This window comes from Mycetomoellerius zeteki, unplaced genomic scaffold (genome assembly GCF_001594055.1).
Source record: "Mycetomoellerius zeteki isolate Tzet28-1 unplaced genomic scaffold, Tzet1.0 scaffold220, whole genome shotgun sequence".
NCBI lineage: Eukaryota > Metazoa > Arthropoda > Insecta > Hymenoptera > Formicidae > Mycetomoellerius > Mycetomoellerius zeteki.
This window is the reverse complement of record NW_017257173.1, coordinates 52806-71300: the sequence shown is the minus strand read 5'-3', so window position 1 is coordinate 71300 and position 18495 is coordinate 52806. Positions and strand designations below refer to the sequence as shown.

Sequence of the window (18495 nt, the reverse complement as noted above, 5' to 3'; positions counted from 1 at the left end):
CGAACTAAGACGCTTCGCAGGACTTTGAGCTGTTGTCCTTCACAAATTCCATGCATTGTTTCACGTAGATGAGGTAGATACTCACCGTCGAGTAAATTCATGTTCTCAGATTATTCCGAAATGTAATTAGACCGTGTTACCCCAAGAGAAGTTTAACATCGTGCAATCAATGCTTTGAAAACAATGATTAAAATTTATCCAATTAATTTTAAAGGGCGGAGGATCGTTTTTCGTACAAAGTTCTTATGGCTTCATAGTAGCACTGAAACAGTATTACATTTTGAGATAAGAAATACAATGAAATAATTAATTATAACAAATCTTGCTCAAGTAACTGTAAAATTTAAAAAACGGTCTCCCGTTCTCTAAAGTTAATTGGATAAATTTTAAATAATTTTCCTGTCTTGTAAAGGTTAATTATTACAATCAGGAACGTGAGAAATTTTCTATCATTTCATATACATACTTTAATAAATTTAATAAAAAGACGTTTTTATTAGAAGATTGTATATAGATAACGGATATCTTAAACCAATTTTTTTATTGTGTTTTATTGAAATTAAGCAGCGGCATACGTTGTCAAAAGATTCAGCACACAACTTTCAAACCATCATTCCTCTATTCATTTTATAGAACGCTAGTGCGGAAGAACAAGACCTTCGAAGACATAATCGTTCCCAACAGCGATGTCTTGGTCCTTCAATTAAATCTTAGATAGAGATGCAGATCGTGCCGATGCGACTCAGCCGCCGAATCTTCGTCGGTGACCTGAATTCAACGCTCACACGCTCGATTAATTAGTCTCTACGAGTGGCACCCTTCTCTCTCATTATCATTCCTCTCTCTTACAAATGTTCCTTTCTCGTTTCCTCTTTCTGAAATACGTGCAGTAAAATCGCATTTAAGTTTGAATTTCAAATCGCATTCAAAGTACGTCTTATTTTTTTTTTTTTCTATTTTTTCCGCTGTTTTTTTTTTATAATTCTGCTTGTCCTCGAATTTTTAATTCTCTTGACACTGTTTTTATTGCATTAAATAAAGAAACACAAGCACAGGCAGAGATTGAATAATTGATACACATCGTGTTATAATATGTAAGAAAACACGATTTCAAACAAAATTTTATCCGATCTTTGTAACCTCATTAAAATGAGTAGGTACACAATGTATTTCATATATTTCGATAAAATGCAAAGAAGGATTTTCTGTATTACGGGCCTCACATTGTTCATTTCGCGGTTTAATGATATTAAAATATGACGCTGGATAATATAGTCAAATATAAACGCCGTTACATTTAATGTAATGAGATGAGAATATTCATAATATTCATACTTTAAGCTTTAATCTTTCAAAATCCTGATAAATATCTTACAATAGAAACCATAAATATAATTGCGACTGTATCCTGTTTTTATTGAAGATTGTCTTTCATCACTCATTATTATTTGTTTGGCTCAAATGGGATTTAAAATTGTCAATCTAAAGCAGCGTATTGGATTTACAAGCATCGAATATTAGAATAAGATTTTTTTGATACATTTACCTATAGAAAAAGGAAAGTTTTAAATAGTTCAAATAGTTGTTGTTAAACTCTGTTTTAAATTAGTTAGATAAAATCTGCAAACAAAAGGATTAACTCCAAAAAATCTTACGCATAAAGCTTATTGTATACGCTGTAATAGTTTAAGCATTATTTCGTTTGTCGCTGTAACGCGAAGATATCATAGCGAGTTTCCTGTAAACCCTGTAATCGAAATTTGCACTGTTTGCAATTGATCCTATTGATGCCTTTAGGCAGATCAGAGTGTCCTTTAGATTAGAACGTCCTTTGAGATGTTCGACACCGCGAATTCTCCGTATTGTCTCATGAAAATGAAGGAATATCGATATTACGTGGTCTATTGGCTTGTTCTGCTCCCTTTTCTCTTCCCCTTCCTCTCTCTTCTCTCTTTTTTTTGCATCCATAATTTTGACAAATAAAAATATTATTAAAACAAAAATTTATCTAATAAAGATAAAAAATTAAAGATATCTAATATTTAATCTATAATAAGATATATATATACATATATATATATTATATATGATACTAAACTTTTATTGAATTCCAAGATAAAAGAAACATAAAAATAGAACATAAAAATATAGAGATGCACAAACTTGTGTAATTTAATATTAGCATCTTCTTTTACCATCAGTTAGGTGCAAAATGAAACGAATTATAATAGAAGGTGCGATTAAATTTCTCACACAATATGACAGAATAAATTGCGCTACGTAAAGTTTGGAGATGAAAGGTATTCCCTGCGAGACTTGATTTTCTATTTGACGTATTTTACTTACATATTTACTTACACATTTACCTCGTGCATCAGGCGAGCTCTACTCTGTTAGTAATAAAACTCCTTAATAGACACGATCGATTCGGTTACGCAGATGCCAGGCATTACATCAGGCCGTCGTCGGAAATTAAAAAATGCGCTCCCGTGCTTTGAAGAAAACGCGAAGAGTCGAGGAGAACGAGGAGTAATCGAGGAGAGACGAGCGGATAATCGAAAGATATCACGCGATCATCGCGAGGAGCGAATGATAATTGCCGGCGAAACGTTCAATCGACTTCTCGTCGGGAAAGCTGCCCGAAGGATCGCGGCAAGTTATTTCTCCGGCGGCGAGCTTTGAAACAACGCCGATCGATTCCTCGAAGGATAATAACACTTCTCCTGGTCTCGTGGTCCCTTCGAGATACACGGAACGTCCTTGGCCTCGTTCGCGCCAACAAGCTCGAGAGGTATTTTTTTTTCCTCCCCGTTTAAAACCCTTGCGCAGAGGGTGCAACCCGGCTGTCAATCCGAAATTCTCACGTTTTTACACCCGACTTGGAATCGGGCCCGACGAGTACAAATTTCTTCCGCGAATTTTGCGCCTGACCGTTCCGATCCTGCGAGTTGTGAACCGAATCACTGTGTATGAGGAAATTCTAATTAAAGTTGTTGCCGTTTAACCGTACCGTGCGTGTCGGCCTACGCGCGATAGAATCACGTGATCGCGGGCAAAATCAAGAATAGCGTTAATCCGAATCTCCCTCTCGAACTTTCGGTAACGTCATGCATACCTCGTAATCTGGCATGCCGGAGCGGACTACTATCAGCGGCAGAACTCTCATTGATGTCTACACGGTTCCGAGTAGATTTTGCCGAGATTAACGTGAAGCGAATTCATGAGGTAATAAAGCGAACAGAGATTGAGCGAGAGCGTCAGATGTAATTTCCGATGTAACGATTTTGGCCTTTTTGAATTCATAATCCAAAACACGATTACGACAGCTGAAACGCGGTGTAACTTTACAATAGTTCGTTACATTCTATGTCGCTGTTATTTCAGTAACAATAATTTTTTTTATTTATAATTAGTAAAATTGTGACTGTAATTGATTATAATAAGATTAAGAAAGTTTCTCGATTTTGAAGAATAATGAAAACAAAGCGCTAGAATTCGCAATAATGGATGGCAGACGAGGCACGCAAATGCGTGCTGAAAGCTCGCGATGAGTAGAAACGCATGAGGCACTTTTTCGAGAAGCTCGCTTGAATATCGTGTTGATAATCTCGATTGTGATCGCGATACTTTGCGCTATCACTTGTCACGTACATCGCCTGTGATTCTTTCTTTGGACGCCGAGCGTATCTCATAGAAACGAATATGAGAGGGATTCGTGCTCTCGAGGTAGCGTCCATGAACTGGTCATAATCTCCGAAACGTGAACTCCAGCAAGGAAGATGGAAGACTCTTCCACTGAATATTTGCCTAATGAAAACACATTTTGAAAACCATCAGCCACCGTCTCTTTCGCCGCGGAGAAAAGCTGCGTAATCTTATTGAAGTTCTAGAATAGAACAGAAATAACTTCTAAGGCAATAGAAATATCGCTTGCAACGTTATTAATTGATTCTCGGAAATTTTACTTGAGCAAGTTTGAAGAAAAAAATGAGAATCAGAAATTTGAGAATTAGTTCAGAGTTCTTACGTCATTGATCATCTAGAACGACTATTTCATCGTAGTACAACAATCTACCTGTATCCACTTCTAACTTATTTAATAAATATAAAGCTACTGCGAGTAAATTGGATCTCTCGCATAAACAAAGAAAGCCTAAAACTAAATCGAAAAGTTTACTTTAGAATCTTGTTATCCGTACTAATAGGAAATTAAACGATTGTATCTTCAATCTCTATTTATTTGTTCAAAGCTGCAACGAGTGATTGCGAATCGAATTCGTTGCGAGGCGATGTGTTACTGTAGCACAATCAGCTTAATCGTTATACGCTGCCACACAACATAAAAATTGTAATTTATCATAAGGAACGACTCGGAGGGCTCGTCCCGGAGTAGCGAAAGATAAAAGTATTTAAAAGCTTGACGATGTAAGCTTAACCGGGACGGCAGAACAGCAGTTGCAAACTTAATCGATACAGCACGAAGTGCAGAAGGAAGTACCCGAATAGCACGAGACAATTGACACGCGTCGATACATGTATATACGTATGTATATGTATAATTTTCCGTGTTTTTCTCGCTAGCAAAGATTAGCGAGGGTTGTAAAATTTACGACGAGGCAGTACAGCGGCTGAAAATTGCCGCAAGGAAAGGCGCACCCGTAAAAATTGTACAGGGTGAAAGCACCACGGGAAGAACAGAAAAATTGCCACGTGGCACTTGCTTTCCTCAATAAAAGCACTTCGATAAAGAAGGAAAAAGAATAAGAAAAGAAAGAACGGGAAAATTGATCACGCGAGAAGAGAGCCAACTGTCGGGTGATTTCACCGAAACAGTGTCCAATTAAGTGTCCTAATAAACAGTGTCTAATTAAGCCAGAGAGTGGAAGCACCGGGTGAACACGTGGAAGAGGGCCCGACGGCGCGCAAGAGCGGCTTCATACGCGGTCTCGTACGCCGATTGAGCGGCGGCAGAACGGGGCGATCGGCTCGTTCGATTGCTACGTGTGGCGGCGGCAGCGGGTCCAAAGGTGGAGGCGGTGGTGGAGGAGGCAACACGAGTCCTAGCGGTGGTTGTGTTTTCGCAGCTGGGCAACAGTCGGTCGCTGGGCAACAGTCGGTCACCGATAGCACCACGGTGTCCGCATCCGGGACTCCCCTTGGTGGCCGCGGTACCCCGAGCCGACGGTCCAGCCGCGATCTAAGCCCTTCTAAGAAATCGTCGTCGACGTCGTTAACGACCGGCCAGCAGGATGCGACTGTGGCCAGTCACGGGGGCGGTGATGGTGCCGGTACCGCTTCGTCGTCCGCCAGTGGTACCGGACAGGATTGGCGGAAGCTAGTCGGCAGCATAAGGCGCAAAGTACGCCGCAAGACCACTCAGAACAGCTCCAGCATATCCGAAGCCGCTCTGCAGGACACGACGAATCGCAATCAGGATGACTTCCTCAAGGCCGCAATGAGAATCTTCCTGGTGGTGTCGCCGCCGATGGGGCGCATTCAGGTAAAATGCGCATATCGGCCGTGCTTTGTATCAATATGTTTCAAATTAGCGAATGCTAAACATTTTTTAGCTTGCTTGTCGATTGTTACACTGAAAAAGAATCTAAATTCTAATAAAGTAAATGTTTAGTTAGTACTGTTCAAAGAAGTATGTATTAAGATTTAGTAAATTTTTTTTCAGTGTAAATTTTAATTTCCACCCATTGACCATTTTTTCTTAGAAAAATGTATTAAATGAAGACATGTAACACATGATAAGTAAAAAGCATCGATGCCTAATTTCTATTAAATTAAATGCATGAGACAAATCTTCTTAGGTAAGACTGAAGCTTACATCATCTTGAATATCTCATCTATCATGCTCCTCATATAGACACCGCACGAATTTCTTTTCTCTGTAAATTGCAATCGCTATGATATATCTACAATATATCCACATACTCTTCACTTCTTTTCTTTTCTCTACTCTCCTCGGGCTGATACTACTCTCTCGACGAAACCGTACAAAATGTTTAGCGAAAAGAAACATTTGACGCTATCTAAGCAGAAAATGCTTTCCGCGCAATCATACAGCTCGGATCCAATCGAATACTTTTATTCGATAAAAGGAGCTGATAATTGTCTTGCGGATCTAAGACCCAGATGGAATTTACTTTCCGCGTCCAAGGACAATCTGGTTTCCCGCGATAAAAGGAGAGCTGTCTTCTTTGCCATCGCTCTCGCTATACTCGGAACGTACAAAAAGAGAGGCACTTTATTAATCTTGGACTTTAATTCCTTCCGGCAAATGCGCTGTATATTTCAGTTTTTTTTGTATATATCGCAATATTATATATTATTATACATATATTATTGTCTATTTACTTATATTGAATTATTATATCAATATATCAATACTCCATTTATTTTAAATGACATATACCAAGCGTAATGTTTGTTATGCTAATAAAATAAAATTTTTATTAATTTCATTTGCGGCGATAAGCAACAGCCATTTCGGTATACGTTTAAAAACTTGTGGAATAAATTGTGGAATATATCTCCGATAAATCACGACAATTAATCTTAATATCCAACGCAACGAGTGGACCGGTCACGCGTTACAGTCGTTTTCGCAATTACCGTCGACCAACGAATGCATTATTCGTCGACGGACTGCCCGAAACGGGGACTTTCTGTCGTAGATGCGCAAAATAAATTGTCTCTGTCATAAAATATCCGTGGCAGCGAAATGTCGAGCGATTTAACGGTGTTATCACTAGATTTCCCGCACATTTCTGATATCTCCGGTAAATAGTTGGGGACTAACTAAACTATTAGATAGTTGGAACTAACCAAATTTATTAGAGAAATACTTGAAATATTAAAAACATCTATTTATTAAATTATATGCGTATTCCAGGCATGCACTTCTATTGTCGCTTGGTGTGCGAGATTCCCTCTTGTCCTAGATTTCAGAAATTCCGCCGTAATATACCGTAGAACGATGCGTTATCTCGCTTCGCCGCTCCGTCTACCTGTTTCCGTCTGAATTTATCAATCAATCATGCCTGAATGGACGCCTTAGTCAATTGATCGCTCCGATTAAACAACCGGTATGCTCTCTAATCTATGCTTCGGCTCGGTTGCTCGATTTTTTTTCTTTTTTGCTATTTTTTAAATATTTTTTTATCAGATGCGACTGGATAGACATGTAACTCCCCTGTTAATCGATTATCGTCGCTGTTTACACCGCGACTTTTCGTTTGATGTAACAACTGCACTCGATGACCCATTCTTCAACAATCGTAATCGCGTGGTTAATATTTGCACGCGATCGTATCGTTGTTGTAAGTGGAAATCGATTAGAGATAATTAATAATTCTTATCCAGACGCGAAACATTTCTTGTGCATCGATTTTTTAGATATCGATTATTTTTCGAGTGTTGTACAGTATATTTTCTAATGAAGGTAGTTATATTTTTAAAATTTTAACACTCGCGATTCTTATGCAATTAAGTTCACAATTACTGTTAGGTAAAAATTATTATACAGTCTATATATGCAACATCTTTACTTATTCAGCAATTATATCAATTTGTGGTTCAATGTATAAAGTATGTGAATACATTGAAATCTGTTCATGATGTTTATGTTAGTACAAATGATTTATATAAGTAAATTCAAAACATCAAGAGACGTAGGGCTGTTTCGTAAATAAAAGTCTGCGAAAAAATATACCAACCCCGTGTACAACCCCGTGCTACCACTTCACCTATTTTAAAGAGAGTCTCTTGTAAAATCAAACGCACTGCGTCGTTTTTGCTAAAAAAAAAGTTACCCATTATTTCTCATTATAATTTTGGAGAAGAAATCCAGCGATTTTATGAAAAAGAAACGTTCGCTTATTTTATTTTTAATTCGATATAAAACCATAATAAAATTATTGTTGTTACTGATCTACTACTGTTATTATAAATGCAGTGCGCTCAAGTAAATCTTTCTGAAAATCTGACATTTTCTGCTGAATACGAGTGTAAAATATTCTGGATAAACTTTTCTTTGATCGTTACTTTTTTTTCTTTGTTCTTTGACATATCATTCAGAGCGTTTTTCTGTGAACGTTAGTGACATTGCAGATTAAAGATATCTGCTAATCTAGATTTAGAAGTGTTAGCTCGACCCACGGATGCCATGTGATAATATCATGGCTGATATAACAACCCCTGCATGTGGCACGCGTTTAATGCGTGTTTCTGTTGTGTACTCTGTCATATAAAATTTTATTTTTCTTTTTGTTATTCGCGTGAGTCAGCCATGTTTTCCTAAATATCAAAAATTTATGACAATATATCGTAAAGAGAAATAAATTTAAAACTTTAAACTAATTATTTGAGTAAATATCTAAAAAATTATGTCTAATTTTATATATACATATATAGAATAGCAAGAACTTCAAACACAGTAGTTACTAAGAATATCCAGAGAGACATCAAGTTTACAAAATATTATTACCACTTTATTTTAACTTCCTATTTCCTATACATAAAATGATGTTCACATATGATATAAAATTATATTTTATTTAGGATATTTATCAACGCGTGCATTACTCATTTTTTTTCATACTGCAGGTATTATAAAAAAATATTACATATTCTCTAATATTAATACTCGCGTTTTACTTCGCTAGATTAATGAATTTTATAAATAATTTTATAAATGATAAAATTATTGCCGACGATACATTTTCTAAAAGATTTGATAAAAGATTTGCAATATCAAGTATAAGCATCTCGTTTATTGATAATTGTAAGAGATAATGATAAGAGAGATGAGAAGAAAGGAGATAAATCATTTCTTTTGACTATCCCTACGCTGTAAAACATTTCTATCATATCTCCATACCTTTTTTATTTTTTTATATATTTAAAATAAGTTAATTTATTGTAGAATACTTTTATAATACATTTATCTATAATGACGGACTAAATCTTACTTTTGTTAAGTCAAATATTTATAAGGAAAAATTAATTGTTGAAAAGATAATTAGTTAGAAAAGAATAAGTGACTCGATTTGTTTATTTTTTACGACATTTTTATGTTTTAATTTTAATTGGTGACATTTTCTCGATTCGTCACGCAAACGAGCATGTCATGCGAAATATAATTCCTCTCGTTAAAAATAATGAGCGGTATATTATTCGAAAATTAAGAATGAATACCATCGCACAATCAAAGCTAAGTGGATCATTGTATTTTAATAAAAGATATACAGAGTGTCTTAAAATTCGCTACTCAAAGTATTATAACCAGAAGGTTTTCAAATAAGTAAAAAAGTTATTCGTAAATTTTTATTTTAAGCAATAGTTTCTGAAGTATAAGGATTTAAATACGGCCAATATTACTGACTACGTTTAGATAGTCACTTGTGAGTATTAGTGAGTGCACTGAAATGCGCTAAAACTTACTAATACTACCGCACACACGACCCATGGCCAGATGGCCACCTAAACATAGTCTATAACTGGTTATATTAACTTTTATTATCTAAAAAATTACTGCTTAAAAAATAATTTACAAATAACTTTTTTACTTAATTTTTTAAAAACATTTTTCCTATATTATTTTTAGTTGCGGACACATATATTATTTTCGGTCATCCTATATAACTCGACCTATGTAGGTACATCAAAGGTTATGAAATAATAATGAAAATTCCGTTGGCTTAGTATGGTACTAAAAGAGGAGTACAATAATGGAGGAGAGAAGATAGAGAAAATATATCAAGCATCAAGTGGCCATGAAAGAGATAGTGTTTTGTGAAAGATTGATGGCTGACAGGAAATATGAAAAGGGTGTGTAAGAGGGGTGCGGATCAGAAAAATTCCTCTGGAACTGATGACACGTTGATGTCTATACATGTACATATATGTATATATATATGTGTATGTATTTGTGTTCGATTTCACTCGCCTCGGTTATGAAGTCTCGAGAACGATGGCAGGCATAATCTTTGGCGCGATGCCAGACAACCAGCCGACCTTAAACCTCAAAGGTTTTCTACTTTCCAGCGAAAAGACCTACGGTGTTATCCCTCCATCGTCATCGAATCTTATCGCCTTCAACAGTGCTTCTCAATTTCGATAAATATATCGGTTTAAGCGGGAGACTCGCCCTCCTGTAAGCTGCGCGTGTATTCGAACCCAATTTTCCCGCCTTCCCGAAAGTTGAAATTGCTATCCATCACGTGATATCTATCATATACAGGGATACAATCCTCATTTATTTTTTTTTGCAGACTCCACGTACGTATGTGAAGATATATTGGGATTAAAAGAAAAACTTTATAGTTGCTATAAATCTTGACGTTTTATTAAAAAAGTACAATTATATGTTTATTTAAATGTATGGTTTAGACAATTATTGCTATCTCTAGATAATTAATAAATTTTTTTATTTGACTAGAATATTATTAAAAATTGCTTCTATACTGTTAGTGAAAATTTTTCAAATTTCATCGCGCCTTACAAAGTTACAGTAATTAAATCATAATTGTTACAAATGAAGGTTTCGCAAAACAAATACTATATTGTATCCATAGTAAGACAGTGTAAGCAACCATGTCCTAGAACACTTTGTCGTACAAATTTCTCATTGTTGTATAACGTTCAGAATAATTGCAACAGGCGTATTCGTCCCGAGCCAATAAACGATGACAAATCGTGTCGCGGCGACGCGCGCTAATTAGTTCCTCAGAGTAATTACGATCACGCTCGGTGATACGGCGAGTAACTTAATGAAGCGCCAATTTACGTTTTGATATACAATTTACCGATTATACGATTAAATCGGGCCCTAATCCCCTCTCCCCCGTCCTATCTATCTAATGGAGTTAACAAGTTTCTCAGCTGCTTGCCTTCTTCGCGCCGACGTATTTGTGTTCCTGGTAAGACGTTGACGAAATATGGCCCCGAGCTACTTGCCTTAAGCTCCACTTATGCAATAGTTTGCTTTACCGCCGCATGTCGCGTCGGCCCAACTTCGATAGCACGTAAGCCTCGTAGGCACTATGTAGAATAAGGTAAATGTGTCACATAACACATAAATAATACGGGATGGTTTTCTCAAATACCGTGTTGCGCATAAAATGAGATGTGATTTATTTAACGAAGCTAACTCAGGTTTTCAATGTTAAATGAATCCATTTGGTAGTTTATATCTAGTGCATATCTGGGTGTCTGTAATTAATTATCAATTAAAATTATTTGACAATTAATTAACTCTCTCAATATTTAGAAGAGTACGTAATTTAATGGCTATCGAAATATTTAATGTCGACTGTTAAAATTACTACGTTAATGAATTCAATCAACAAGGCAGACGAATCCTGTTAAATTTCCTCGATATTTGGTAATCGTTTGAATTCCATCAACAAAATGTATCATGCTTATTTCGAAATTTACCAATGATCGTAAGACAGACTCAATTCCCAGGTACGTTTTTGCTCTAGCCTGTCGCAAAACAGAAGTTACTGCGGTCGGGATGTTTTGCAGTGCGTCCAATTTCTAGATTTAGTACAGCTGGTGCACGAGATCTCCTGCTTGTGAAGCTTTCCGTGTGCGGGACGGAGCTCGATATTGTTATACCGTCAGCTTAACGTCCTCATCCACTGTCGGAGAAACGGACGGTTAAACGAGAAGCGACGGGTGACATATGAGAGCTTTCCGAGTATTTCCTATATATGAATGAAAACGTTAACTATGTCAATTGGATACAAATCACAACGGCTAAAAAATTACTAGCTCGAAAAAAAATTCTATATGATTCGTGAAATGATTGATAAGAATTTTTTAATTGTCTCGTTATTTGATTATCTTCAAGGAACTCGTAAAGCTTGGGACTACAAAGAAATCTAATAACATCAAAAAAGTGTAAATCATCTTAAAAGATTTAATATTGCCTATTTCTGTTGAAAATACAGGACTGAAAATACGCGCATAGAGTGCGATAAACTGAACAGTAGGGCAAGGTTTAATTATTCTTTCATGCTAACATATGAGCAAACTATGGAGGCCCTTAGTACTCCTGGAAGTTATTAAATTCTTAGGAACATTTCAATAACTTTGGTTATCAAGCTCGAAAATTTAGCACGTAAATAGGTTTGCCAGCCTATTGCGGTTTATTGAAGCATCGGACGTCCACAATCTTGGATGATATGAACTAGGTTTATAGTGGACTATCGGGGCGGTTAATGTTCTAGTCGTGGTCCATTATTATCGGACAATAGGCTGTCTACACATTAATAACGATGTACATTCCAGCGATATATGACAGTAAATAGTAAGGCGCTCATAAAATGTAGATTATAAGTTTATTATTCCTGAATCAGCGTCTTATATTTTTTAATACTATTTTTTACAAGACTATAAAGATGTACGTATATATATGTGTATTTTTCGACGATAGATAAAAAATCGAAGTCTCATTGTCTTTCAGAAAAAATCACTTTGCTTTAATCATTAAAATGTTTGTAATGCAGAGACACGAATAAAACGGATATATCATACGAATATATGAATCTTAAGAACGTATGTCGACCGGAAAGTGTTAATTTCGTAACCAAAATAGAACGCTTGTGTTGTAGAAATTGTTGGAGCGAAGTACGTTTGCATGCATCGCGAAGTATTACACCACGAAAATCGAAGACCTGGACACAAATTTGCAATTTTAGTTGTGATTCGTAATTTGTGTCTAGTATTTATTAGGTATACGTAATGTAATATTGAACTGACAAAAAAGCAGCCCTGTGCACGGAAAGAGCAATTTTGCTGAAGAATCTAAAAATTTAGCTACACATATAGATCTGAAAATAATTTTGCTGGATCATCAAAATAATTAGGTAGAACGACAAAATTGGTTGCTAGAATATCAAAATATTTTACAACATATTTTGCTCATCACGCTTAAGATTCCTACAAAATTATTTTGATGGTCCAACAAAATTATTTTCTGATCTATAGCTAAATTTTTAGATTTTTCAACAAAATTGCTTCTTTCATGTGATTTACGTACACACAAAATATCATTAAAATTACGGAGTTGTACAAATATATAAATCTAGTTGCAAAATTTAAACAAGCTGCTGATTAAATAACTCTATTAAACTGAAAAGTTTATACGGTTAAAATTACAAACTTATAAAATTATGTTTTTTATTCAATAATATCTTGTCATTTTGTTTCGCGAAAAGAAAACTCCCAGTCATCTTTAATTTTTCTATAAATTCTGCAACAATAATAATATTTTAATTAAAACAAATATTCCTATTCTAAAAATTCTATTCTAAAAAACCTATTCTAAAAAAAATTAGAATATGGCATTCGTTATATAAACGGCACTTCGAATTAATCACTTATAAATTAATTAACAATGCTTTTTTTAATCATGTATTAGAAAATCAAATATATTCTAATGATGCTGATTTCAGAAATATGACGCATTTTCTCTCGCATTCAAATTCAACTAATTTGCCGGAAATTAATTTTTTTATTCATATCTCTCTGTTTTCGGACATGAACGCTACCAAAATCTCTTATCCTCTTACTTTTTCTCTCGTATCTTTCCATAAAAAATAATTCGAGTTTTCATCAAATAAATTATAATGTTCAGCGTAGAAAATAAATATGTACATGTATTGTATATAAAATATTCATACAAAATTTTTTATAAATTTTATTTAGTTTTAGAATATAACTTTATTTTCAGTTCATTAATTTTATCGATTTATCGCAAATTCACTCTGTTGTGTGTGTCATCGTTGCGATGTACAGATCGAATTATATTCGTCTCGTGGGACTTCTCGCAGTTGCCACAACCGCACGTTCCTTCTCTTGTTTCATCACACGGATGTTTTAGTGAGTTCGAACAGATAAGCCGAGGTCAGGAGAAAAGGGCGAAAGTCTGCATATTTGATCAAACTTTAAAGTTTTACGTATTTATTCAGCTCGCTGTTCAGTAGAATGCATTTCGGCCGAATTCCGATTTGATGGCACGATATTTAGCAAGTTTGTTAAACCAGTTAAGCAGTTGAAGAGCAAAGTCGTAATCAGCCATTTTTGCGCTCTTGCGCACTTTATAATAACTGCGCGAAGATAAACGCCGAGAAATACTTTGTTAAGTGAATTGTTAAGTGACTTAGCGCACACAGAACAGATATTTCGCGTGGAGATGTTTCACTTAACTTCCATCGTCCTCTTACATCTGGACTAAAACGGATTGCACATTTCGGTAAGGAAACTTTCAACGTGACTGAAAATTAGAAAGTATATAATAGAAACAAAAGCATGTATTTATGATCGAAACAAAGGATTTATCTGTCCTTTATTTAATGCTATTTGAATCATAATAATTTATCGTTCTTATTGTATCTAAAGTAACGTAAAGGAAGAACATTATCGTTCAAATTTATGACATTAAAACTTTTGTAAATTGTTGAAAAAGAGCATTATAATATTTCATAACACATAAAAAACTACTATCAGTAATTTATGTTGATAATTGTTATTTATATTAAATAACACTTTAACAATAATTTTATTAAATAACTGCATTCAATCTCTTCTTCTATTTTACTGTAAATATGTTTTAAATAATTTATATTTCTAAAAAAGTAATTGTATTTTGTTAAATTTACATTTTAAAAGTCTAACTCGTGAATATCATTTAAGAGAAACTTAATGCAGCGTTTTTTAAATAACTAATACGCTTTATTAAATTTCAATTTGGTGGAATTGATATAATATAATAAGCTCATTTGGGGGGAACTTTACGAGGAATAACCAGCAAACTTCGAACAATACACAATTAGGCTAAGTATGATAAATTAGCAATTATAATCGCTAGGGGCTATATCCTAATAGCCAACAACAGTGGATGTTGTGACATACCCTTATCGGCTATTATACATATACAGTAGGATTATGAACTAACTAGGACTCTAATAAATAACAATTAAACTTTTTTTAGATAAAGACAAATTTAATATATAAATGAACTTTTTATTTTTTCAAAATACTCGTATAAGATGTAATGAAAGTATCTATTACTTATTTTCTTATATATATATTTTTATTAATATTTAATGTTGATTAAATATAATTAACGTTAATTAAATATTTATCGTATCTAGAAACATGTAGAATAGAGAAATTCTATTTTATCTCTTGATAATGAGCTGAGTTATTCTCTTGATTGCTTCTCTTCGCGTAATATCGCTTAGATTCAGCATTTATAAATGTAATAGCTAATCAATTCCTCAGTAGCAAAAGTTCCTCCTAGGTTAGATTTCCCGGTATTCATCAATCAGATTCAATTGTTATTCGATTGTCGTGCAACTGTCAGATCTGTTGACTGCAGTCAACCATTTATCATATGCAGCTATAAAGCGGCTTAATTCAGTTCCATTCAAATATCATTGCTACACGATCATTATCCTAGTTTTTGTTGCTAAAACGAGGCATGTGAAGTAATCTTCGTGTTTTAACAATCGCCAGTATTTATCATACTCGTTCATCGCGCAACTTTTAATTATTAAATCCAGACATAAACAAGAACGAAATGGTATTTTCAATGTGCATTTAATTTTTCATTTGATGCTGCAAATAACTTTTATTATTATACACATTCCAGGTCATATGGAAATTATTTCACATTGTTTCGCTTATGTTAGATTGCTTTCTATAGTATGTTTGACTGGTCCTGATTGATTAGTTGCTATATGCAAAAATAAATCCAAGCGATATTACACAGAGAGATATCGGCAAAATAATTCACTTGAGAAAATAAAATTGTTTTCGTACATGAAACAAATACGTGCCACAATTGTATATTTTTTTTAAACTTATTAAGCGCTATTGAACTAGTCTTTTTCCAGCTTTTATTGTTTTCATTGCAAGCACTGCCTGACTTGATAGGTAAGATCGATATACACTATCTAATGTAACGATGTTTAACGTGCCGTTCTATGTTATCTGGAGATACCTTGGATATTAATATAAGCGAAGCACATTCCTTCTCGCAGTTTCAGGATACTGTAAGGATGCCAGTGATGCGTTATTTTATCAGCGCATCATGCCGAGAAGAACACGCATTCTCACACCAATCAGAACTTTTCCCGCTATATATTGCCTCGCGCAAACTTTCCTCCTCAGTGCAGCTATTTTCTTTAAGTGATTCTTCGCATCGCAAACATGCACCAACACGCGTACAATGTATCAAGGTATATGCGATCCATGATATCAGCGAATTCATCAACAGCTTGGTGCATCGCGCTCTCTTTGCTACGTGGAATGCAATTTTGTGCGTTGCAATTTTTTCGATACATTCCCACATTTCGAAAGTTCGCAAATATCCGGAAAATTTTAACGCATAGAATTCGCCGTTTCAAAAAAATTCTATAGCTCAATATAGCTGATAAATATTCGAATTGAATAATTTAATAACTATAATCAAATTTAATAATTTCATGAACGATCGCTAAATTAATTTTTAACTGCAATTCATTAAATTATTCAACTAAAAATTTAATGAATTTAAAATAAAAAAACAATACAATTTAGTAAGACAAGAGAAAAAAAAAACAACAAGGATTAGATTTAATACATACCTTGCAAATTTTACGCAAATAGAGAAAAAGTATTCTGTAAACAATTTTATATTTCTCTATTAAAAACGTGGCAATCAAGGCTTAATCTTTCTTCGAGACCAAATGAAATATTCTTGATCATTTTTAGTGTTATATTTTCGGCATTATTATATAATACATGTATAAAACTTTCGTCATTTAATGAACGTTATGTCTTTATATCGTTATGTCTAATGATTAAACATTTTCGATCGAAACGGAATTGAAATGTATTAAAAATTAAATAGCAAGGTTTTCGTAAGTTTAGAACACAGTTCCCCCAAGTTCCCCATCGAAGATGCGAGGGAACTTGCGATGCAATTTATTTCATGTCGTTTTCCGCAAACATGCTGACTGTACCCGAATTCCGCTATCGAAGTAGTTCGTCGTATCGAAGAAGTTTCGTTATAGCCGCAAATAACGCGGAGTACTTCGTACATTTTGTAATCGAGAAGTTCGGATCAAGAAGAAAATTTCATGAAGAAATAAATTTTCCGATACATATCAATATATATAGGTATCTATATCAATAGTAGGCCGAAGTATATTGATCTCTGCGGATAAAAATAAGAGCGATGTAATTAACGAGCTCTATAATTAATAAGCGCAAAACGAAACGCACCCTAAAGCTCGCTTTTGAGAAGGAAGACAAGTCTGAAGACGGTACGTACTAAATGTTCAAGTACCTTTAATTAATACAACATATTATCATAATTGACGAAAACAATTTCACAGCAAGACGCACTCGAAGTGTTTCAACAAGCTTATAACAGCGCAAGACAACATAAAGAGCCACCGCTATAAAGCTCTTCCAGCTGTTTGCTGTAGATACAACATGCGCAATAATTTATAATAATTTAATAATAATTTAGAATAAGTCATCAGTGCTTCCGCGAACTTAACAATGACGCGTTCTTATTGTCGTTATATAACAAGAATAAACGGCCATGTTTGTACTTTGACATGCATATTTATAAATCTTGTTTCACCGAGCATAACGATTGTTTTAGTAATTAAATAACAATATGTAATATGAGAACAATGACGCTGTAACGGAAATAACGCAAAATTGTAGTAATTAATTAAGCACAGATTATGACTTTATTTTGTAGTCCACTAAATTGAAAATTAAATCGCGAAGAGGGAGGTCAAAATGTAATGACACTCTCTTTTGGTGGTAATTAGTTACTTTTATCTCTATAATAATTATAATAATATAATAGCGTATTGTGATGGTTACCGTTTATCGTGGTTAAATATAACCCAAAATTCGTATTGAAATTATTCGGTAATTAGAGAGTTTTTGCAATACCGTTTATCCACAAATACAGTGAACGATAAGGTCAGGTTATCTTCTTTTTAACCTTTAGATTGCCGGCATTTTTTCATTAAAATAGTGATTCGTTTTCCTCAAAAATTTTTCAAAAAGTAACATACACATGACGCAACGATTTTTGCAAAGCCACAAAAGTGGCTTTCCCGGCAAAGAACGTACGATCAAATATGAAAAATGTTTATTTTCTCAAAAATAGTGTATTTGGGGATTTTTGGTATCGCTGATTTCAATTCTGAGCATAGATTTAGGAAATTTCGAACCCTAAACGTAATATTGACAACATAAATGAATATAAACGTATAGACTCATGCAGAAAACTTTCCTTTATTTAGCATTACCCAGAGCTAATGACATAGACGTAAAAAGTTTATAGCTTCTTTTTGACTTTTCTTTTTTGTTTGGTTCTTAAACTTATTTTTTGTATTTTTTTTACTTTTTTCTTGTTTTATAATTTTTTTACTTTTTTATATTTTTTACTTATTTTGTATATTTTTC

At 34.3% G+C, this 18495-nt stretch overlaps 1 protein-coding gene across 4 annotated transcripts in view; it reads left to right on the top strand.

Annotated features, from left to right (window-relative positions):
* The window catches only part of LOC108722850 (pleckstrin homology domain-containing family G member 5), a 156963-nt gene that overhangs the window by 85689 nt on the left and 52779 nt on the right, over positions 1-18495 (top strand). Inside the window, exon 1 of one of the 4 annotated variants that reach the window (XM_018448190.1) lies at positions 5194-5500. The exons of the other annotated variants lie outside the window; for them this stretch is intronic. Coding sequence (XP_018303692.1) covers positions 5456-5500 — 45 coding nt within the window. The 5' untranslated portion in view covers positions 5194-5455. Of the gene's footprint in view, positions 1-5193; positions 5501-18495 lie in introns of those variants that run through there. 4 annotated transcript variants of the gene reach the window in all.